Genomic DNA, 23,316 nt, shown 5'->3' on the forward strand with positions numbered 1-23,316 from the left:
AGAATGAGTCCCTTTCCCGTGCTTGTGATCATGTACGCCCTGGTAAGTACCTTGGCACTTTTGATGTGGGAGTTTGAGTGACTTTTTGGCTACTTGCGTGGCATAAAAGCAGCCGTCCGTGCATGCCAATGCAACGCGTACTCTTTTAGATGATTCAATAAGGTGCACCAAAGTGTGGCTTGGGGCCTCAAAATGGACCCCAAGCTATGTCCTTTAGGGCCAGAAAAACGGATTGACTTATTTGAGTGACTTCTACTTGACCCCCACATCCCCCAAATATGTGGGATATTTATTCCTGTCCCCCCCTCATGTTTCCATGAGTCAATCGTCACCCTACTGTTTAAAATGATGGCTTGCATCCATCCATCCATCCATCCGAGCCGCTTTCCCGTTCAGCTCAAGTTGATGGAAACTTGTCAAAGACTTTTTGAATGACAGTGAAGCAGCTGGCGGAAGTGGCCAACCAGCTGTGCTGTGACAGCTGGCCCAAAAGGCGGCCACAGATTCAATTTAGGAATAATGATCGGCCGCCCCACCCCCTTGCTCTTGCCCAAAGTGAGCGTGAAATTGCGGCCAAGGCGAAACAAGCGCACTCTAAGACAAAGCGGATGAGGGGAAAATGTCAAGGAAGGGAAGGAAGGAAGGAAGGAAGCAAGGGAGTGAGTGAGTGCTTGGGAGGCCTCCGCTGAAAATGGGACTTTTACAGACAGCTCAAAATAATACAACTCGTGACTTTTGATGACACATTTTTGATGACACCTGACAGGGGATGTGCAAAACCAAGAAAAGAAAAAAAGGATGCATATGAGAATTCCTGATCTGTTTTCTATGGGGAATGTTTGAAAATAAATGGCGGAAAAAAAGGCCAAAGTGAATTGTCTGGCTGGCCTGGCAAGTACAAGCATATCCTCTTCTAGCTCCCTCCGCCACCGATGGCCACATAGTCATTGTGGATAAAAGACGGAGATGAATTGTGCAAATGGTCAATTGATGTTTGGCCTCAAGGTGGCGTGGGCGGCGTCCAAGAGCGAGCGCGCCGTGCAGCTGCCCTGTGACTCGGGCCACTACACCAAGGACGGCGAGTGCTGCCTGGAGTGTCCGCCCGGCGAGGGCGTGCTGGAGCCGTGCGGCGCCAAACAGACCGTCTGCGCGCAGTGTCTTGACAGTAAGTTTGCTTCTATGAATAGAGCCAAATTGCTTGATGCCACTCACAAATGAGCTACAATCCACCAGTCCTCCATCTAGAAGGAACGAGAAATGGCTTCATTGGGCCCACAATTGAACCTATAAGGGGGTGGACAAAAGAAGTCACCAGTCCTCCATTGGCCACATTTTCAACTGTGCTCTTTTAAAGCTGTAAAAAGCACTCTCCGCTTTAGTGACCGTCGTAACAGGTTGAAAACAAAGGCCAATTGCATTGAAGAAGTGCCTCAACCGCTGAGTATGCTAATGCCATTAGCATTAGAACAATGAAAAAAACACATCAGTGTTTCTAATTTTAACACGTGGGATGTTCTAAATTTCAAAGGAACGCTTAACCCAAGATATTTTTTTTTCAACTTTTCACAAAACAGACAAAATCTGCATTGAATTACGTTACGAAATAGTTTTTTTTGTTTTTTTTTTTACTCCCCGCCCTTGGCTTTACTGGCACTCACGCTGGTAGACTAAGCCCGTTCTTCCATCCTTGAATCCAGTCAAGTGAGCTTTTGTCGCCCGACGTGTGCTTGAACGGTGATTTGAATCTCTCAATAAGTGGAGTCCGTTTCAAACATCTTGAAGCCAACAGCTGCTGCTTGTCCTCCTGGTCAGTAGCCAAGAAAATCCCAAATTGATCTGCGCTGTAAATTGTGTGATTCTTTAGCTCTCACGGGGAACATAAAAGAGACGGAGCATCTCTTTCTACTGTAAAACATTCATGAGCTTGAACAGCCCAGCCGCCTTTGTGTTTTCAAATCACATGAGTACCATATTCCTCAAAGTTGCGGCCATCAATTTTGCGCCGTGACGTTGTGTTTGTTCTCCCAATCGGGCATAAGTCCAAGCACTCCTGTCCGCTCTGCCGGCGCTTCTGTGGAAGCTAAGAAAGCGTGATTATCTGCAAATTTGCACGCAAATGAACCCTTCGGTGAATGGCAAGGAGGGTTCAGTGAATTCATCACGCGTACTGTTACATGAATGCAGCTCGCTGCCTGCCGCTAATTAAACGCCTCCACCAAGCTTATCAGGAACAATTATTCTCAGCCGGCTAGCCGGCCAGCCAGCCAGCCAGCCGGCCAGCCTGCAATTTTCGGTCTTCATGCGGTCGAGGCACCTCACCTGCGTTGCGCTGCGCTGGGCGTGCGACTGGAGTGCTCGACTGAATCATTGATGAGCGTCAAAGTGGGTAAATTTGCTGTTTGCTAGCCAATCTTTAGTTACCGCAGCGCCATTTCATTCCCACTTCCTCTTGGCCACCACACATGACCCCGCTCAAAGTTGAGTGTCAGCGTCAGCACTGTTGAAATATTAATCAGCTGTCTCCTGCTTCGGCTTCCATCTGGAGCAGCGGCAAAAAGCCGACAGCTCGCTCAGCGTAGCCAATTCAAGACCGGAAGCAAAGGTTGAAGGAAAGACGGCAAATTCCCAATGCGCTCTTCCACTTCCGGGCCTGACGAGGCCTTCGTTAAAGACACACCCCGTGCCTGAGTGGGCGGATCCCAGGAAATTCTCTTTCCGCTCCCCGTCTTCTCTTTAGCTCTATTGTCTGAACTTTTTGCGCCCCCTTTCAACAATATGCGCTGCACCTTCTCGTCTTCAGGAACGCGCGCACCACTTTTGGGAGGTATTCTTGACTTTCTTTGGTAGTCGCTGGAATAAAACGAGAAGTTGGGCCGATGGGAGTGTTTGGGATGATTTTTGCTCAGCGTTGGCTAAAAGCTGAGATGGCATGATGGATGGCACGCAAAAAGGGGTTCTTTCTCCCGCTTCATTTGGCCACGCCAGAACGTGCACGCAATCTAAAACTCTGCTTATTGGGTCTCCAGGCGAGACCTTCTCCGAGAACTACAGCCACACGGAGGAATGCCACGCCTGCACCCAGTGCACGGGCCTGATGCGCATGGAGACGCCGTGCACTGACTCCAACGACGCCATCTGCGTGTGCCGCTACAACTTCTACTTTGAGCAATTGTCGGGACGCTGCGAGCCGTGCACGGTGTGCCCGGCCGGCCAGGGCGTCTACGCCCACTGCGAGCACGACCACGACACCGTGTGCGAGGAGTGCGAGGACTTTACCTTCTCGGACCGCGACAGCCCGCTGGACCCCTGCTTGCCTTGCACCATCTGCGACGACGAGACCGAGATCCAGCTGGCGCACTGCACGCCCGTCAGCGACTCGGTCTGCCACAGTAAGTCGCCCGGCTGTTTGCGCCCGACTTGGCCTTGAAACAGGAAGCGTTAGCTTAGCCGGTAGTAACGTGACCTTTGGGAAAGCTCCAAATGTAGTGGAGCATCTTCTGGGCGGAGCCAGCCTTTTCCGACACTTTCACCCCAAAAGTCATTTGAAAGCACTTTGGTTTTAATCCTTTGCTGCGTGTCTTCTCGATGCCCCGTGGGCCCGCTGACTTCATTCACGACCTCCACTCAGACATCCGTTTGTCTTTCACGCTAAAGAGATTCACTCACTCGCTGCTATTTGAAGATCTGACTCGACAGCAGCCGACCTCAACACAGAAAGCTTCTTGAAAAATTCACGAGGGAGGCCGCATCTGTCGAATCTTTTCTCTTCGTAGTTTGTCGAGCATCGGGACCTCTTACAATTCCACGATAGCAGAAAACACGGGCTGAATCATCCAGAGCTTGAACTTGTTCCATTTTCCACCTCTGGATCAAATTGACAGCTAAATCAATGGAGGAAGGGGAAACAATACGAACACGAGAGCGCTGCTCTTTTATCACGTTGATCTTGACGGGTCGATCAGAGTGAGGGGATTCGCCGAGTGACCTCCCTCCCTCCGTCCGTCCGTCCGTCCGTCCGCCCGGCCGGCCGGCCGCATACGAGCCATTTTCATGATGAGGATCCCAAATGGATTGCGCACTGCGAAGCGTGATGTTTCATTCAACTCATCACGTGTGAGAGCGCAACACCTGCTGCATCCACGTCATTGTCGCGCTATTCGATAGGGACCAAAGTATTGGGACACACGGGTGCTTGTGGCTCAACTCAACCATGTCAAGATAATGAAGAGCTTGGTATTCATGTTGTCTCCCCTCCCCTCCGCTCCCCGCCTCCCTCGCCCACTTTCCCTTTCATATGACTTGCGCCTCTCTTGGCCAGCAAGCAGCGAGTGTCTGTCCTCAGCTAATTGGGAAGCTGGACAGCAGCTTCTCTGTTCCTCAACACTCCCCTCCTCTGTCCATCCCGTCCATCAGCCTTCCTCTGGAAAGGAAGCTGGGATGCGTCGGATGAGGCGTCGCCTCCACAGAGGGCCGAGTGTTCTCTGAGGGGGGAGTGATAAAGACGTCATTGTGGAGCTCCACGCCAGACCTTCTCTGGTCCACACCCTGCTCATAAATACAAAGTCTGGCTGGGCCCAGCCAGCAAAAGAGGCGAGCTCCAAATATGCACTTGTGTTTCAGGTTGGACAATTGCATCAGCTCCTGACGTGTGGCAGGCACTTCATTTATGCTCATTAGCAAACAAGAAGAAAATCCAATTCACAGTTGCATTGCGAGCGTTGGCTGTGAACACACCTTCGCTTTATTCCGTTTGCCAGCTTGTGTTACTGCGCTAATCGCATTAGCAGGACGATATACGGGCCGAGCGCAGGAAACCCGAAGAGGCGCTGCGGAAAGGTCACGAAAGGCACGCCGACTACCGTTCTTTTTTTTTTTTTTAGGGGGGGAAATCAATAGCTTGAAATAGACACATGCATGATGCCTCGCTGTCTGCGAAAGATATTTTCTACCCGTTTTGTAATGCGATCCGGTTGTCATCAACTACCGGCCGGCCGGCCGGCCCGGGTGTCTTTTCTTTTCTTTTCTTGAGACCGTAAGCAATGCAGCAAATCAATGGCAGAGTGGAAACAGAAGAGGACACAGATGACATGTTTGGGACCACATCAGAGGACACATTGCACTGCATTGCACTGCATTGCACTACATTGCACTGCATTGCATTGCAGTGCTTGTGCGCTCATCCAAACTCATATCAGGCACAAGTGACCTTCCGGCACTGTCATTTTTTCGGAATGACAAACAGATGAACGTTTGGAAATGCTCCAGGTTGTTTTTTCAAAACTATAAAGCAGAAGTTACACAAGTGTAGGAAATTGGGATGTAAATTGGTTGAGTGTCTTGTGTCATCGGTCCAAACCGCAAAGAAATTCACATTGTTAAAATGCGGTCGGAGCCTTGTCGTTTTTGGCTTTGAAGAACTCTTGGGAGGTTTTCACAGGGTTAATCCCTCCCGCTCCAAGTCGGAGCTAACGAGGAGCAGCCCGGCACCCCGTCAACCCTCCTCTCCGACCAGAGCCCCGAGGGGGAAGGAATCAGGAGCAGGCCTGACAGCTTCACCGCACTGGACTTTAATGGCGGACGCCCGGAGCGCTCATTGTGCTTTGGGAAAAAAAAGTCTGGAAGACAGGAAGCGGACATTCTCTGTGCCAAAGCCATGCCCTCCCACGGCTATCCCCATCCATACGCTCGGGAAACAAAAGACACATCTCATTGCAAGAGCGTTTCGATTGCAGCCATCCGTTAGCGAACACAAAGCCACTTGGAAAATGCTAAGTGGGAAAAATGGCCACTAAAATCTGCTTTGCCCTTCTCTTTCTAAGATCCCCTTCTGCCCACCTACTTCCCATCCGTCTCCACCGAGACGGAGTCCACGTCACCCGCCTTCACCGACTACTTCCTCCCCGAGGGTTCCGAGGACCCGGGCGGCGAGACCACCACGCCGGGCGCCGGCTCCCCGCGCTTCCTGGGCCACGGCTTCAACGAGAACCTCATCCCCATCTACTGCTCCGTCCTGGCTGCCGTGGTGGTGGGCCTGGTGGCCTACATTGCCTTTAAGAGGTCAGCTGAACATGAAGAAAAAAAAGCAAGCGGCCACGATGGAAATTCGAATTCATTTGAGGGTTTCAAGGCTAGGTTCGAGTTTCCAGCCAGAAAATGGACCTTTTAGGGTGACTAATGCGTTGTCGGGCTGGAGGCTCTGACCTACAAACACCAATAACCCTTTTAGAACAAAAACAACAAAAACACTTTCAAATGAAATACACTGTAGAGGTCACGCGCACACACACACACACACACACACACACAACCGCAGGCTTTTACACAGATTGATTATTTGAAAAGTGCCAACTGGGGGAAACTCAAGTTTATGAGGCTGGATTGGGGGGGGAAAGGGAACACACACACACACACACACACACACACACACACACACACACACACATGCCCTCACACAGACACACACACCCACGACATATTCCTCAAGAGTGACGAGGACGGTCGACATATTTACTAGCAATGAAATCAAATGCTCGCGTGTGTTAATTTTACAGCGGAGGCCTCGTAAAGAGAAGCAGATGGGGGCGCGCGCACACACGCGCGCACACGTGCGTACAGTAAATGTTTAAATGATCGCATTCAGCCACGCACACACGTACGCCTTTGCTTTATTTTGTGTAAACAAGGCAGAGCCAAAAACAAATGGCACCATCGGCGTACGCTCGCCGTGATAACAAACACTTATGGCAGCTTAAGAAAACTGTCACGGTTGTCTTGACGACTGGAACAGGAAGAAGCGGGGACGTAAACAGCTCGTTAGCACTTTGGAGGGAGGAAAGGCGCCTCAACCTGCTCAAGGGCACCCGACTTTAAGATGAAGTCCATTTTGAAAGTACGGGGTCAAGCCACGGCTGATGCGCCTCTGCTGTTGACAGGTGGAACAGCTGTAAGCAGAACAAACAGGCGGCTAACAATCGCGCTGCGGCGGCGGCGGCGGCGGCGGCGGCGGAAGCTGCCACAAACCACCAGACGGTGACGCCGGAGGGAGAGAAGCTGCACAGTGACAGCGGAATCTCCGTGGACACTCAAAGTCTCCAGGAACAGCAGCAACAGGCGCAGCGCTCACGTACACAGGAACACATAGGTGAGCGAGTGAATGGCCGACTGGCAATAAATGCACTGCCGAGGTTTGTGGTGGTAATAGTGACAGCTAGCAGAAGCCATGCTCGCCACTCACTTTGTTTGGGTCAAGGTCAAACGCGCTTGCGTCAGCCAGTCTCGTTTGCATTTGAAATCCATTCGGTATACGTATATGCAGAGGAGCTTCTATTTGACGGAGCCCCGTGATGCCATTCCGTCGGCCCGTACCCTTCACTGACAGCTCTTATTTGGACTTGTCAAAGAATGGTCCACCCTGGCACACCAGCTCACTTTTGGATGGGCTAGCCCCAGGGTTAGTGGCAATTAGTAGGTACTTCACGCTAAACAAAGTGTAGCGCTGCGTCTCGTCTCGTCACAGCTCTCGGCCGCTAACGAGGCAAGAGACTCCACGGGATTAGCTGTCGAGTCACGATCATTCCGTTACCGCATTCACGATAGGGTGCATAGCGCAACTCAAGATAAAAACAAATTAAATCGGTCACGGAGTGACTTCTGTATCTTGAAAAATATCGAGTTACTAGTATGAAATCGCATTTTGATTGGATGACAGTCATTCAAAAGAAGACCTAGTATATGAAAAGACAAAGCCCACACTAAAACCCTGTCTCAAAACCATCATTTATAAGATTTTTGGCCTTTTAGCAAAAAATAACCAATAATGGCTCTCTGACAGTGGCAATAAAAAGAATGAAATGATTTGATTTCACAGCTCTCTCTCATTCAGTGTTGCGGGTGCACAGCAGCGTGCAGAAACGATGACTCACTCACTGCGATGCTTTTTTTTTTTTTTTTCCTTCCCCCTGCACGCTGCTGCCGTCCGTCAAAGACGAAATCTTCCTTTTAAAGGACTCGTTCATGAAGTAGGACGAATGTATGCCATTTCTGATGAGTGTGATAATGTTACAACAAGAGAGCGGTTTTAATTATGCAGCGCAACCGTAATAGGTGGCTGTATTGTTTCCTCTCACTTTTATTATTAGCCAGCAAGCGGAGCGAAACCCCCCCCCCCCAAAAAAACGCCCAACAATGCGTAACAAAGCTTCTTTTTGATTGAGCCACTTTGAGGTGTATTGAGCCAGCCAGCAGCCCAGCAGTCTGAGCAGCAGTCTGAGCGTTTTTCTTCTTCAGTCTCTGGCTTTTGTGGCTAGCACATTCAATTTACAAAACAAGCCAATGTTACCAAGCAAGCCATGTGAAAAAAAGTCTTACATCATTTTGGACATTTCCACAGATCCCACGAATATGATGAAAATCTGCTCCATACTACTTTTGGCAAGCATTGGGAATTTTGCTCGTCTGACAAAATCAAAGCCGCACGGGAAGTTGCCCATTTAAGGAGAAGCTGACAATTTGGGGTAAACATCCCAATAATCCCCATCCTCATCCGCGAGCTGTTGCCCAATTGCTAGCTAGCACATATGCCAGACACATGCACGGTTGGAAATTGCCAGCAACTTGTGCTTTGCTCATCGCGTGTGGGAGAGAGAGAGCATGTCAGCAAATGTTCAGGCCTCAAAAACTCTAGGCTTTCCTCCACAAATTTCACAGCTTTCGAGTGTTAAAAACAGAAGAATCACAACAAATCACCATTTTTGGAATGTCCAGGCTAGATGAATGAATGACAATAGCAAACCAAAGCAGTGTGCATTCTTCTGCCGTTTCCAGAGTGGCAAAGCAGGTTAAGAGGTTTGTGGGGGGGGGGGGGGGGGGGGGAAACCAAAAAACAAACAGCTTTTGATTGCCATCCTTGTCCGGCGGCTAATGATGCCACTTAAAAACAGCGCCTGCCTCCTTGGGCAAAGACCAGGCACTTTACATCACCACACATTTGCTTTTTTGGAGGGCCAAAATGTTTAGCAAATACTCAAACATTTTCTTCTTCCCTTCCCTTCAGTGGTAAGGGTGGACGGCGTAGCAGAGCCGGTCACGCCTCCTCCCGAAGTCTGAGAAAGAAGAAGAGGAGGAGGAGGAGGAGGAGGAGGAAGGCCGCTTCATTCAAGAAAGCAGCAGAGAGGCCACACGGAGCGGGTATTGACCCCCAAGACGGACGGACCTCTTCTAGACTCTTCATCCCTGCATGCGGAGTCTCATAGAACCACGTGCCTGGACTCTTAGCGTATGGACTTATGTAGATCAAGAAAAAGTGCATCTTAGCAAAGCTCATTTTCCCAACTTGATGTTTTTTTTTCCCTGTCTGTCCACTCGAAACCCACCCGTGCCTGGAAGCATCTTCCTTCGGATTCGCTTTTTCTTTTGGCAAGTATCTCGTCGCCGTGGTAACAGAACCACTTTGGCTTAAACTTCATCCGCTCGGACCTTCTGCGAGATTCCAGAATCTTTTTTCAGTCATGCTGACTCAGTAGGGTGCCCCCCCCCCCCCCCTTGCTTGACCCTGAACGCAGCAGCAGCAGCAGCAGCATCTTTTAAATTGAATGGACTCTCTGAAGGTGAGGTCCATGTTTTCAAGGACACCGCTTTCACGGCCAAAGTGGACCCAGTTGTCTGGGATTCACTTTCCCACTGCCATGGTGCGATTTGCCTTCACGTACGTCGATAAAATGCCAGGCTCTCGGGCCACTTCTGACTCATCGTTTGATTGACAGGAAGGAGGCCTTTTCCTCGTGGCGCTCGTCGTCAACGCCTGACTCGGTCTATTTGTGAGACCTGCGTTCAGGCAGGTGGCAATTAGCGCCACGGTTCAGCCGCTCGTCAAGTGCGAGCAGCCGCTGACATTTACTGTATGGACGGGCTGATCTGAAAGCGCTTCACTTCACTTCACAGGCAACCTTTTCTCACTTTAATGTCAGCCACTCCATACATAACTACCTTTTAAAGATCAAAGGCTCAAATGTGGTCGTAAAAGGGAAGAAGGCGTGACCCATCCATTTTTCGCTACTGCTTATAGTCTCCGTCGTTTGTTTTTTAAGATGGTGGTCAGCGGGCTCGATGTTATTTTTCTGCCATTTTCAGGACTTGACCCAACAATTCCAAAGAAAAATGTTGTTTCTATGGCGCCTGTCAGACTTTGGTTTGGCGGCATCCAGTCAGTCTATGGCCCACAGACGAGCGATGCTCATCATATATGACCGACTATTTTCCAGCACTACTGCTCCAATATTGAGCTCTGAATATAGAAGGGAGTCATTATATCAGGCCGCCAACATCTCCATACAATTAAGCGCCTTTATTCGTCCGACACCGACTCAAGTTGGAGGCTAACGAGCGGCGGGCACGTGCACGAGGGAGGCCAGGATATGAATCACACTCCTGTGGAGAGCCAGCGTGGACGTGATTCAGCCGCATCCTTGTGTGGCATTCACGCACGCACGCACGCACGCACGCACGCAGGCGAGCAGACGGCCACGCAGGCAGCCACGCAGCCATGCGGGCAGCCACGCAGGCGGAAGCTACTAACAGTGTTGAGCGGGGAGCTCGGCCAGCTTGAAAACGTCCTAAATAACCCTGACAGTGCCGCTGACAGCTTCCAAAATAAACCTTGGACTGCTTGTGGAGTCAAAATGAGAAGCAAGAATGGCAGCCATCATGGATGCAAATGTCTGGAAGACCACTTTTTGAGTCAGGTTCTTCACCACGTCAGCTCAATATTTCAAAGACGGCGCAAGATTCATAAAAGCCCGTCACGGTTATTCGCTACCGCTACCAGGTGACATTTAACAGTGCATTCCAATTGATTTGGACGCTTTTCAAGCATTTTTGTTTGTTCAATTCATTTTGAAGCACTTATTAGACTATCGCACTCAAAGAGTTGCACCGCAGTGCCTGCGAGCTTTTTTTTTTGTTGGTAGTTCTTCTCGTCGTTTTGAACGTGCATTTTGTTGACATGGCTGGGATTAAATAGAAGGTGTCATGTGACTCTTCACTGTGATTGCCTCCCATAGTGCAGTATTATAATTATGACCGCAAAGGGATATTTGTCACTGTACTGACACACTAATAATGTACAATGCTTTGTGTAAATGTGAATTTCTTAGAGTTGATATAAAATACAAAAACAAAATGTACAAAGCGTGCTCATGAAATGATGTAGAATAAAAAAAAAGAAGAGGTTCTTGCATCATGAGTCTGCTGGGGTTTTTGTTTTTTTTTTTTGTCACAAGAGAAAAGTCAAGCCAACGCTGGGAAGAAAACGCCATTCTCGCATTTTCCCCCCGTCTCGTGAACATTCCCAAAACCTCCGATAGAGTCCGTCGGTTCAAACACGTGTTTCAAGGCACCGACGATTAGAAACAGCCCTCGCTCGGTACAATGCAGCGGTGTTCATTCAAAGAGGCAGAGTATTTAAACATAGTATATTTTTGCACCTCTACGGTCTTATTTTGAAACTTTGGATCAGACCAAGACGATCCAATTGAATTGACTGACTTGGGATAGGTATGAAACAGACTTGACTCAATTAACACGTGATTCATCAAATTGGATGATTGATTCGAATTCGAAAGCAAGACCGCAGACTCGTCCGATTTGATTCGCTGACTTGACTTACGTGACGAGCTGAAAACACAACTGACTCGGATCTGAGTTAATAGAACCCAAGAAACACAATGGACTCAGATGATTCAGTGGCCTGACTCAAGTGAGCAGACTCACTGAATACAGTGCACAGTAGAAACAGATGACTCAGCCATGCTGTGCACGAAAAGTGCATCCTTTCGACCAAATGACGAGTGTTTGAATGGGAAGAAGATACAGTCACAAATAACACGTCCCATCCTTCCAACGACGGCACGGCAAATAGGTTCAAGATGACGCAAAGTAAGACGTCCGAATCAGCATAATCCACACGCACGGTAACGCGGAACCTACACAATTGCAGATGTTTGGTCCGCTCCGAGATGTCCAAAGCAGAGTACGTGTCCATCCACGTGGGCACAATGTTAGCAAGAGTACACGTAAGATACATTTCAACATATGAGAAGCAATATGTGGCTCAAGGTCAGGGTGCGTGTGAAGCGCTGTCACACTTGAAGCGTGCTGTACAACAACAATCACACATGCTTTCATTTACCTCGCTGGCTTTCATGACCTGCCTGCCAGCCTCTTGTTTGGCAAAGTATTTCCACCTTTTGACAAAACCATTTAGCAGCAGCAGCAGCAGCAGCAGCCTGCCTGCAGAACCCTGAGGGACACCTTTACCACAATGCACCTTGACTTGGCATAATTAGGTCAACTACAGCGCTGGAGCTGGTGGGAGGGAACGCACACAACATTTGTGGTTTTTTTGCTTTGTTTTTGGAACAACTCCAACTGGAAACGATACAATTCCAATATGTGACATGAAGCACATTTTACGATGGATGTCACACAAAAGTGGAAACTATAAGGGCCGTCCGTATCTCCCGGAACAACATCGGCACAAAACAAACGACATTGTGGCGCAACCGCCGACTAGCGACATAATCATAAACATGGCTCTGTGTTTACAAAGCCAGCTTTTTTCTCTTTTTGTGGGCTGCTTAACCATTGTCATACTGTGCAGGTGTCCCTAATAAAGTGTCCAGAGAGTAAATGCCACACTGGGATAGATCCTTTGGAAGCGGACCTTTGGTACGTACTATTTATGACGAGCGGGTGATTAATGTCTTGTGGGATTTAAGGCGCAAAACCTCACCGCTGAGAGAATACTGGAGTGCTTATAAAGCATTACAGATGACCCCAGTTGATGCCTTCATTGGAAACAGATGACTTGAACCACATACACAAGTAGTGTTTTTCATTTATGTCGGTGGGGCTCTCAAATGACTTTTTCCTTGGGGTAGATGAGAATATTAGAGCGGAACAATAGTGCTCTGGGTATGGATCCTTGCGGTATCCCAGCAGCAGATCTGCTTTCTTGTTTCGAATCACTCCGGCATCCTCCGGTGTCTTCTTGTCATCTGCAAATCCAGTTTTAGGCAGCAAAACTCCAAAAGAAGGCTTACGGACTTGGTTTTGTTTGTCATGGCTGCCCTTCCCTTGCACTTGAAAGAAAACACAGTCTCGCTAGGCTTCATCATCACTTTTTTTCAGACCGCATTGATCCCATAATGAAACCTCGTCGAGAAAAGCCAGACATCTGGATGTGTGCTTTCTCGTCGAATCAAAGTCAAATGTTTGCAGTTTTGCCTAACTAGCCCGCCATTTATTGCGCTTATCCAATCGCCAAGTTGTCCTTCTTGCAGCAGCAGGCCTGCCTCCCTATTGACTTTGAGCCTTTGCCCAAAACGTATTGTCACAGTAACAAAGTCACATGTGCATTGTTGACGTGACCTCATTAGAAAAAGCTCGCAATCTCGCTAGGCTTTGTGAGCGCTGAGCCTCTTTACGATAGCCGCACGGCGAGCGGACAGCCGGGCGGGCGGGCGGGCGGGCGCGCAGCCACTTCAAGGGGATGCGGCTTTGGATTGATTCTTACTTTGCAGCATCAATTTGCTCAGGAGGAGCCATTAGTCAAAATGCCAAACAGACCAGACGGGACACTTGTAACGGATAATTACTGCGGGACAAAAACCGCCTTCCCATATCGTTGCAGAGATATTTCATCTCTGAGCTCCCAATCCTCTGCTGGCGACTCGCTATTTGCTGACTCTCCCTAACGACATAAAGTGGTGATTAAAAGCCGAGGCGAGGCGGACCGCCGAATCCATTAGCGCGAGAAGCAAAAGACGATAGTCGGCGTGAAGAAACTTTCCAACAACCTCCACTCACTTTTCCCAAGTCAATATTTTCTGGTGGTTTTGTTTTGCGCTGGCTGCGTGAGAAAATGCTGCGTTTCATCTTTCCAAAAGCCCATCCAGCGGGTCTCCCAAGACCTTCGAGTGGACCCAAAACGCTGCTGCTGCTGCTGCTGCTGCTGCTGGAGAGCCGACTACAACCTTTCACTAATTCAAACAATAACTCCTACTTGCATTTAAAATGCAAGTCAAAAGAACAAGCAAGTAATGCAAAGTCATTTTGAGGCTAAAACGCTGCTACTTCAGTACCGGCTAGCTAGCTTTACAGTAAGCTAGCAGAAAGTCCTCTATACACTTTGTATAGGATATGGCAAATTCGAGCCGGGGGTCGCCGGCAAACTCGAGACGACCCCCGAAAGTAAACAGGGGCGAGTGATCAATCAAAGCTTGGGCTCTGAAGATGCGGGAGGCCGGCCGCGAAACAGCGACACAAACGAGCCGGCCTACAAACCCAGTGGCTGCTCACCACATGCTGACAAGTCAGGCTCAAATCTCAGGTAAGGTTTTGGAGCTCAAGGAAGTGATAATAGAGGGTTGCGGCCCAGTGTGTCGTGTTAACTCCCGCGTGGAATCATCCATCAAGCCTCGGGAAAAAGTCCCGACAGCCACTAATTAGCCTTGAAAGCTAATCCCAACTGGCTGTGGGTGAATTTGCTTCCTTTTTCTGCCACGTCTTCTTCCTTCTGCGGGGATTGCATTGAAGAAGAAATAGCTTACTTGCTGCAAATGAGGACCACATTTGGATTATATTGGAATCGATCGAGCAAGACTGGGAATACGTAATGAGCATCAAAGGAGTGTCCCCAATCTTGCTTCGTCTTTGCTCAGAAATCCATATCCTGATAGCTCACCTGATGCTCTTCAGATTTCTTGAGCCGTTTTCTTTTCATTCCGCACATTGTGCAGCCAGCCTTTGCCAAAGCGGGAGCTGAGACAAATTTGCAAGTCAATAATCCAGAAAGTGTCCTGACAAACATTGGAAATGAGCGCACACACAGGCTGGCTGGCTGGCTGGCTGGCTGGCTGGCTGGCTGGCTGGCTGGATGGCTGGATGGCTGGATGGCTGGATGGCTGGCTGGCTGGCTGGCTGGCTGGCTGGCTGGCTGGATGGCTGGATGGCTGGATGGATGGCTGGCTGGCTGGCTTGGTGGAATGATGAAAAAAGCTTCATAGCGTTGGGACAGTCCAAGTGATCAATAGAGGTTCATATCAAGCCTTCCCCACTCACACAGGGGTCTTGTTTGTGCCGCACTGAACTTTATTGGGAGCCATTAGAGCAAAAAAGAAAAACACAACATCAACACTTTTTATGGTTGAAGCACTTTAAATCAACAACACACAGGAGGAAATCTGTGTGGGGAAAAAACCCCCCCAAAAAAACGGCTTGGACGTCACAATGACAAAAAGGAGATGAGCTCCAATTTGTTTTTTTCTTCTTCTTTCCCCTTATAAAGTGTCTGATTTGTGGCTAATGTCAGAGCTCGCTCCTGTTACTCTGCTCCACTCTGCGGGCTTTGGCGCATATACAGACAGTCGCTTCAGCGGCCATAAAAGCCGATGATAAACAGATTGTCCAATTCCGATGGAGAAGCCTTTCTGGAGGACAGGTGCTTGAAATTCGTGCAAGCTCTGACAATTGATGTTGTCACGGTACAGCGCTCCAACACATAGTCCACGAGAGCTTCTTCACGCTCACAAAACAGCAATATTCATCCGAGGCCCAAAGTAACCTTGGCTTGAATGAAGCCACTCCCTGCATTTTTCATTATCCCTGTGATTTACTGCGGCGCATCGGCAGGGAGCACCCGAGCCTCTCGAGCCCTTCATTCAATGTACAATAGCTACGTCATCTCTTCACGTATATTCCCTTGAAATGACAGTAAGCGTCACCATGGATGTGTATCAGTCAATTGTCATGAAGACAAATAGAACAGCAACACGACTGAGTAGTCACGCATTATCGTAGGATACTTTTTATGATGAGTGCTGTACCGACGAGCTGAGCGAGGACTCGGAATGTGTCAATAAACTGCCCCGAGTGGCCGAGACGTGTTCACCTTCAGCTATTGGCATAGTACATTAAGATCTAGATACGACAGATCAACAGATATTATAGTCGACATCGTAGCTAGATTTAGATGGATCCTTAATTCTATCCCAGGCTGGATGCGCAAGTATATTTTGCAGACTGTAATCCCATCACGTTATATGTGTGTGTGTGTGTGTGTGTGTCAGAAATATTTGACAATGATGAGATGGCTCGTCCCACTAAGTAAGCGCGTGTGTTGCTCTTAACAGTTTAACACGTAGCGCCGCCGTCTCACTTCGCCGAGGAAATCCAAACAGGTGCTCTCGTAAAAGAAAGACTAACATAACCAACGGGCAGCTGCGGCGTCCGCTGCTTGACCTCGCTCGCCGGCGCCTCCATTAGCCAGGACATGGCGGCGTGATTTCATTACATCAGACCTAATTGTGTGCACAGAGGGGATGATGGCAGGCTTTTCAAAAGCAAAGAGCCTTCCCCAGTGCACCGACATTCCAGGAAACAACATTGTGGTCCTTTCCAAATCTATTTGTATTTTTTGCAAGCTCATTTCTCTTTGTGTGGCAAGACAAATTTGAGTTGCCATCAGAGCTGCAGGCGCTCGCACGCACGCACGCTCATTCGCCTCCACTCGATGCAGCAAATGTCAACAATCAAAGTAGTGACGACGACGTCACGGATCAGACACTGATGACTGTGAAGATTCGGAAGTAATATTCAGCTTTCCGCTCGCTCGCTCGCTCGCTCGCTCGGTCGGCATACATAAAGCGCCCTTTTCCATGTGGCCCGGGACTCACAGCCGAATGAGATTGGACTGTGTCCTGTTTTTTTTGTGATGCTTTTACGATGGCCATTTTGAGCTCTCAACTAATAAGAGTTAGATCCCCTTTGCTTTGCTTGACTTGAAATATACCTTTAGTGTCCTAACATTGCATGCGGAATTAAGATGTGGACTTTGTGTTGTCAGACGGCGAGGAAGGGGCCGGGCCGGGCCGGGCCGGAAGCGTGTGCTGTGTATCAGCCAGATCATTTAATCAGCTTGTGTTTGATTAACAAGGCAGTACATCAGTCCCCGGTAGCTCGCTGGGCGGAGGTACCGTACGATACGCGGACGGAGGGACGGACTGGGCTCATAAATCATACAACACTGCCTTCAGTTTGCCTTTGTGACCATTCCAAAAATCACACTGCGGAAGAACCTAATATTCGGTAAGAATGATTTGCGTAAGCTGTGTTTATTTATGGATTCTGCTTCTGTTGAAGGTCAGAACATACTTTTTTTTTGAAAACTGAGAATAGAAGAGGGCCTAAGGATGAACCTTGCGGTACACCTTTGTCAATCATCTTGAAGCCTGACTTCTGACATTGCCATGGCACCTCCGCCCGCCTCTTTCATTTTTCTCGACTGCGTGGATTATTTCTACTCACGTCAAGGTCCGTTCTTATGCTTGCTTGCGTCGGTCTTTGTGTCTGCAAGACAATGCCTGGCACGGATCCCGGCAAAGCAGCTGCTTGCTTTCTGCTGCTTTTCCAATTCCAGTAAATACTTTTTCTTTCTCTTCTCCTCTCCTCTCCTCTCGTCGACCGCCGCGCCAGTTGAAAGACCCTACGCAGCGAGCCTCGCGGTTAGCCGCTGACGCTAATCTATCAAAGGCCCATCTTAGGGGCCTGATTTGACGTTTTACGACGCGGAAAGTATTTGATTGAAATAACACGTGGGGAGATTTTAATCGCAATTCCTTTTGTGTGGCCGGCCGGTTGTGTTGAAGTCTTCGGAGGACTACCACGCTTGCACGCACGCACGCTTAACCTTAATAGGAAATGTCCTTGCATATTATATACACTCCACCTCAATACGCTTGGATGCACTTCATTTATTTTACTCGCCGGGCAACATTTACAAGAGGTACATGTCCACTTAACACCCACGTACTAGTCGGAGGAACAATCCTATTGATAGCCTTCAACATGTCTGGTTGGTAGCTAGCACTTGCGTTCAGTCAAAGCAGGAATTTGGAAGATTTTGAATGATGACAGACACACGGGAAACGCGGACGCCAGCTCGAGGCTGCAGACCGACTGCCTTGTCACTTTCGAGCGCCTCGTCGCTGCGGCCGAGCCCCGTGACCAGCTGATGAGATATATTCCAGCTTTAAGTGGCGGCTGAAATATGTAAGTTATGTGTAGCCTTGACTAAGTAGCATCCATTTTTCTATGTCATGGGTTTGATTGATAGTTGACAGCTGTGTGTGGTGTGTCAAATTAAGAAGACATTTATTTTCACTTTACAGGGATTTCAAATATGAGAGGGCTATTGATTTCAGACTACAATTTACACCCCAAATGCAGCTGCAGGCTGCGCTTTTTGGGAATTTTCCGGAACGCTCATGTGCCAACTCCAAGCTGCTTCCCCTACCTCAAAAAAAAAACAACAACTCCCAAGTGGACGTGAGAATGATTTACGTAGACGTTTCACACTTTTACAGCCCAAAAAAAAACCCCCATTAGATTTTTGGGAAGGCCTCAGATGGGAGCAGAAAAATAGTAACATGACAGCTGCAGTAAACATCTGAATGACAGTTCATAAAAAATGGCAGTAGTAAAAGTAAGAGATTCTCAGTACGATGGCCTGTTCGACTCCCCCTCCCATCCCCCCAAAAATCTAATTGAGAGGGCAAAATGAAATTAGGGGCAGAATTCAATCCCGCCCTTAAGAGGCACTCTGGAGGTTACAGGAATCCAGGAAAGGCAAAACACTTCAACAACTGATGGAGAGGAGCAAAGGTGCTTCGTGCAAATTATGCTCACGGAATGGCCTTCGATAGATAGATAGATAGATAGATAGATGGAAGACAAAAGAATGGAATTGATGGGGGTCGTGGAGGTAAGGATTTAGCGAATGCCAACCAATCACAATCACCCAACCGAAAGATCGATACGACTTAACGTGCTGGCCCGTCACCGGATCCCTCCAACAGTTGGAGAATTATTCATAATTACATTCCTGATACCTTGAAAACCGGATTAGCCTCGACACTGGAGTCATATGACATCTTTTAATTGACTCTTTATTTACCTGCTCATTTCTTCAAATCTGGCAGAATTCTTTTCGAAACGGAATATATTTGCTCGACCGGCGGCAAATGAACAGCAAAACAAGCTGAAGCTGCAAGTCAACAGCAAGAATCTGACAAGTTGGAAATTAGCATTACACACAAAGCCGCTAAAATGTTGATTCAGGTTTGTTCATTTCAAAATAACATGCTGATGTACTCAAAGTATGTCATTAAAATAAAGTCACCATATGTCAAGTGTTTCCAAATGTGTCGGCAATCCGCACAGCGCCACGTCACGTTCCCCCCCCGACATTCCGACCACTTTACAAAGGCCACAGAGAATTCCAGGCGCCCCGAAAGCAACGACGCAAGGTTCCAAGCCCTTTTTTTGGGTGCCTTTAAGAAGCTACGTTCACGTAATTGGCTAATTAAAAAAGCGGCGGGTATGCCAACATGCAGCCTGTGGTTACGGTGGCCTCAGCTAAAATGGCCACGGTACGCATTGGACAATAGCCTGAACCCTCTTAAAGATTTATGAGTCCTGGAAGTCCCCAAATGAAATGGGATTTATCAAGCCACCGCGCACTGATGTCTTGAAAGTCTGCTAGCGTAATGCTAACACATAAAGGCAAACGCCATAGACGAGCTAACGGATACGTTCCGTCTATTTCAAATAGCATCATTTCTTTATATTTCAGTCTAAATATATTCAATTCTTACTATATGTCTTTGTTAAGTACAATATTTAAGAGTTTTATACTCTATGTGAATTATGAAGTTTTTTTACAGTGCAGCCTAAAGAAGATGCCTGCGTGTGCCTCTGCATCATCTTCCGACATTTAGCAGCCCGCTTTCTCCACAAGGAGCCTCGCCTGTCTGTTCTGCTCCACCGGAAGGATGATTTGTCACTCTTCATTCAAGTGAACATTTCGTACATTGTTTGCCCAAGCAGTAAGCGGCTCAGTTTAAACGGCTAGTTTGGAGAAACCACAAACAAGTGCCACATCGCAAGGAATTAAAAAGGCATCATGGAGAAAATATTGTCACAATATTTGCCTAATATTATGACTTGACATGCGATGGGCAGGCTGGCTTCTCAGTTTCCCCCCGCAATGTTTTCCTTCTCAGCTCAAATTCATTTTTTTTCCGAGAGGACTTCAAATATTCGAGGAATAAATGGAAAACTTGCCCAGATTGACGTGTGAAAGCATTGATCAACCGTGACACTCTGGAAGACCGCCGACTGGGACCAACATTTTCATTAGCAAGGGGCTTTGATTTTGTGAAAATATCTTTTGGTTGACTGCGGTGACCTTTACCTCCTCAGGAGGCCCCTCTTTGGGAGGGAGGATTTATAGCTTATTTAGACATTGGAACAGACACATAAAGAGGCCAATAAAGTGCAAAGTGTACCATTTCCTGCGCGAGAGCTCGGTGTGGGTAACAGACGGCCTTTGTCAGCCAGGAGTTACCTGTCGGGAGCGTGTCATTGCGCTCTGGCGTCGTGTTTGGCGCCACCCGTCGCGAGACGGGGAGGGAACGGCCGTCGGCAGGGCGCTGACGCTTTCGCCGAGACGAGGCGACACGGGGAGACGGACGGGGCTGAAGAGCGCAGAGCTTCTCTGTTCCCGCCGGCCTGAATTCATTAGAGCGCCTGTAAAGTTGAAATCCTCGCTGGGTATGTTTCTCTGCAGGAGCGCTAACTCTTGTGGATGCTTATGTGAACGCCATTAGGAGGTGTGCCTGAGAAGTACCAGCCGCTGCCTGGCCCACATCGGGCTCGGGCTAATTCCTGGATCGGATTGGGGCCTGATACTTGGTCCACAGCCAGAAATCACAAAAAGCAAAATGAGGCTTAGGTCGGTCGGTAGGGGGAACGATTTCAAAGTACGTTATGGTATCAAGTTGGGAATTTAGTCTCATTGTTGGATTGGACTGGGCTTTGCTGCTTGATTCCTAGCCAGATGTTACAAGGTGTTGCTGCTGCAATCCCAGGAAACATTGGCCCTTTCAAACTCTCAGTGCATTTTTTTATTTGGGCGAGTCACCACATTTCTGCGATTGGCTTGTAAATCCGCTAATGATGGAAGGCGGCGAGGTGAGGCGCGGCGCGGCGCGGCAGAAGCTCTGCATCCGAGGACCACCGGCGAGCCTCAGCTGCCACATTAGGCTTTGCGGCGCTGACGGCTCGATGGCCCTACCGTCATTTGCGTCCCGAGTGGACGCCCGAGAGTGGACGCCCGAGAGGCAGCTGTGTGAGGCGCCAATATGCAATTTGAGTTGCCGTTTTTGGACCGGAGGCGCTTCCCCGGAGGTAGAGCTCATCACGTCCGTCACTTAGGAAGGACAGAATCCAATTTCAGGAACACTCACTGGTGTGAAAACCTCCGGCAAGGCTGAAAAAAAGTGGAGTTTTCACCAAATTGCTGGATGAAAGATGTTCATCCTTTTGCACAAAAGCCAACACAGCATCAGCAAGACGGAATGACAAAAGCTCCCGTGACGGCTCGTTTCTCATCAGGTCGCGCTCGTCATAGCCGCTAAGACGCATAGCTGCCCCCACCGTTAAGTCTGAAAAGCTTCTGAGGAAATCCGGGCTAAACGATCCGGTAGCTGATTAAAAAAAAAAAAAAGAAGCCCAGCCGTGGTCTGCTATGGTAACGCGTGGCTTCCTGCTCGAATGCCACGGCCTGCCTCAACCCCAAAGTGGGAATCTTCAAATGATTAATATGTTTACTTAGACTGATTGATTCTTTGATTGATGGAGTCGCACGGCAATTACGCTCGTCCCAAGATCCTGGGCGTGTAAACAAGCCATTAGTCATGAGCCTTTCCTTCCTCGCGGATGACTCGCTGACTTTGCATCCTTACGGTTCCTGCTGGCGCCCCCCGTCGGTCCAGCGCTCCAATCTAGGTGACCTCTGTAATGGGCCGGGGGCACACACTCGGCTGTCGGTTCTTCATCACGCCAGGGAAAATGACGAGAAAGGATGGAGCGACTTGATTGCTAGCACATGTTGGAGCTTTTGCTCGCCCGCCCACCGCTGCCGGTGGTGGAAGTGACTGTTTTTCTCAATTTCACAACATCACCAAAACTCAGGAAAATCAATCGATGTCTATTGACCCATCAATAGCTTGATGTTGACCAAAGTTGATATTCATGTCATCCTTGCTAGCAAACAGACAAAGAAAGAGCTGGACCGGCGTTGTGATACTTCACATCTGCTTTTGACAATTTGACAGTCGGGAGGTCTTTTAATGTATCATCCCGTCCACGGAGGCACCTGCGCTCGCCGCGGGAAGCCACCCAAACGTGCCCAACGCTCGGCAACACTTTCACACGGAGCGCCGTGGTGGGGGTTGTCGGGTCAAAGACTCAGCCGGGTCCTTAAAATCAATGACCTTCAATCCCAAAGGATTTCAAACAGATCATTCCCAGTCTTCCTTTTGATTTGGATGGTAGACAGATGAAAAATGGACAATTTCAAGCAATTGTTGAGTTGTGGAAAGAAAGCAATGAGTTCCACCTGTCTCTGAAGGCACCACCTGACATGACAAGAGTCTTTGGCAACTGTCGGGGGAGCATGTTGGTGATGCTATTAGTTAGTGTGTATGGTGTGTGTGCACGTCATCTCATCTCTCATCGCAGTCCCGCCTGCGTAATTGGATGCGTGTGAAGGGAAACGGAGTCTGGGTGATTGGGATCGATATCGGCCGCCTCGCTCATCTTCATCATGCGTGAAACAAAAGTGAATGTCGGGAGGTTGATAGCGGCCATTACGGAGACACCTGCCTCTCAGCCTTGACGTAAACACCTCAGTTCTGCCTTGCAATATAGGAGGCAAATTGAGAAGAAAAAAAATCAAATGACCAAACAAAAACAATGATCAGTCCAGATAAGCTCATTGGGTCTTCCCACCTACATATCCATATGGGCCGTGTGGTTCTGTTACACCATCAAAGTTGAAGCGTCGTCAGAAGCGCCGTCAAGCTCAACGGCCAGGTCAGGTCAGGGGTGTGGGGGGGGGGGGGCTGGTGCACGAGGAGGTTTCTATTGTTGGGACTGGCCTTTGAAGTGGTTGGGTTCTTGAATCGGACCTAGGCCTGACCCTCATATTCCCTCGTACTTCACCTCCCAGGGGTAAAAGCACCCCTGGGAAGCGCCGGTAACCCAATAGCCGCCCATTTGGATGGATGATGGAAGCTTCCCATTGGTGTGAACGGGAAGCCAGCAAGAACCCAGACGCTCGGAGGAAGGGTGGCTCCATCTCTTTGCGGGGTGACAATAGGATTCGTGTCTTGGAAAACGGACCCATTAGCGCCACTG

General features: G+C 48.8%; 1 protein-coding gene and 1 long non-coding RNA gene across 2 annotated transcripts in view; one reads left to right on the forward strand and one right to left on the reverse strand.

The window, feature by feature from the left end:
* Positions 1–23,316, reverse strand: part of LOC147043725 (uncharacterized) — a 35,927-nt gene that overhangs the window by 120 nt on the left and 12,491 nt on the right. The window lies entirely within an intron of this gene.
* Positions 4–9,183, forward strand: ngfra (nerve growth factor receptor a (TNFR superfamily, member 16)). The gene is made up of 6 exons (XM_085934407.1): positions 4–42; positions 1,006–1,165; positions 3,027–3,389; positions 5,820–6,057; positions 6,933–7,141; positions 9,053–9,183. The coding sequence occupies exons 1-6, from the start codon at positions 4–6 to the stop codon at positions 9,103–9,105; spliced, it is 1,062 nt and encodes a 353-aa protein (XP_085790533.1). The 3' UTR covers positions 9,106–9,183.

Source organism: Syngnathus leptorhynchus, chromosome 16 (genome assembly GCF_054491065.1).
Source record: "Syngnathus leptorhynchus isolate UIUO chromosome 16, UIUO_Slep, whole genome shotgun sequence".
Taxonomy (NCBI): domain Eukaryota; kingdom Metazoa; phylum Chordata; class Actinopteri; order Syngnathiformes; family Syngnathidae; genus Syngnathus; species Syngnathus leptorhynchus.